We start from the raw sequence: 1,282 nt of genomic DNA, 5'->3' as shown, positions 1-1,282 counted from the left end.
ATTGATTGGAATATAAACAGAACCCTTTGGTATATCCACAGAATAATAGCTCGAAAAAAATTTGTTTACATGCAAACACAGCTGCTTCCGTTGAAAGATATTTTCCAATCAAATTCACTTACGTTACATTAAACTGACTACAAAAAGACATTTTGATTAACTTTAAATTAATTTAATTAATTTAATTAAAGCAACAGTTTAGAATTATTAGATAGCATATATTTCTATAATAAATAAACAATAAAATAAATATATAAAATACCCATTACTTATATAAATATATATTATAATTTCATGCATCATTGCATAAAATCAACCTAATCTCAATTTCGGTTCTAACAATCTGAAATAAGTGAATGAATCTCAAAGATACATAGGCAAAGCAAGTTGAAGGCAATGGTAATGCTACAGTTTCGTCAATTTTTTTTGCAGTCGTGTACTTTATTGTCACAATTTTAACAAATTCAGATATCAGATATTTTGTATAAATAATGTCGACGTCGCGAGAAACTGTATCATTTACTTCTTGTGTTCACTTCTGTAAAGAACAAAATCAACTCAAATCAGCTAAAATGGCTTTCAAAGTGAGTTAAGTGATTTGTGATTTATAATTTGTGATTACAAACACTACAAATCAAATATCAAGCAAAAATCAAGTATCTTTCGGATTAATAATTCAATTTTGTTGAAATTTTTTATTTCGCAGTTTTTCTTCGCATTCGCACTCGTAGCTGTCGCCAGCGCTGGTTTCGCACCCGTCGCTCAAGTCTATCAAGCAGCACCAGTCGCTGTACATGCCGCCCCACTAGCCGTTGCTCAAAAGGTCATCGTTAAGTCCGAAGAATATGATCCACATCCACAATACAGATTCTCATATGGTGTTGATGATAAATTGACTGGTGATTCCAAGAGCCAAGTTGAAGAACGTGATGGTGATGTAGTACGTGGCGAATACTCCCTTATCGATGCTGATGGTTATAAACGTACTGTACAATATACCGCTGATCCACATAATGGTTTCAATGCTGTCGTACACCGTGAACCACTCGTAAAAGCTGTTGCTGTCGCTCCAGTTGCTCACTACTCTGCTCCAACTGTTGTGAAGACAGTTGCTCCAGTTGCTCACTACTCCGCTCCAGTAGCACAATACGCAGCTCCAGTTGCTCACTACTCCGCTCCAGCTGTTGTTAAAACTGTTGCTCCAGTTGCTCAATATGCCGCCCCCGTTGCCCATTATACTGCTCCAGTTGCTCACTATGCTGCTCCAGCTACTATTGTGAAA

At 36.2% G+C, this 1,282-nt stretch overlaps 1 protein-coding gene across 1 annotated transcript in view; it reads left to right on the top strand.

Annotated features, from left to right (window-relative positions):
• Window positions 1-572: 572 nt before the first annotated feature.
• Window positions 573-1,282, top strand: part of LOC119677056 (larval cuticle protein A3A-like) — a 1,043-nt gene continuing 333 nt past the window's right edge. The window contains exons 1-2 of the mRNA XM_038088325.1: window positions 573-584; window positions 707-1,276. Coding sequence (XP_037944253.1) covers window positions 573-584; window positions 707-1,276 — 582 coding nt within the window. The remainder of the gene's footprint in view (window positions 585-706; window positions 1,277-1,282) is intronic.

The sequence above is a fragment of the Teleopsis dalmanni genome, chromosome 2 (genome assembly GCF_002237135.1).
Source record: "Teleopsis dalmanni isolate 2A chromosome 2, ASM223713v2, whole genome shotgun sequence".
Lineage (NCBI taxonomy): Eukaryota > Metazoa > Arthropoda > Insecta > Diptera > Diopsidae > Teleopsis > Teleopsis dalmanni.
The sequence above is the reverse complement of the archived record's forward strand: the minus strand, read 5'-3'. Positions and strand labels throughout refer to the sequence as shown.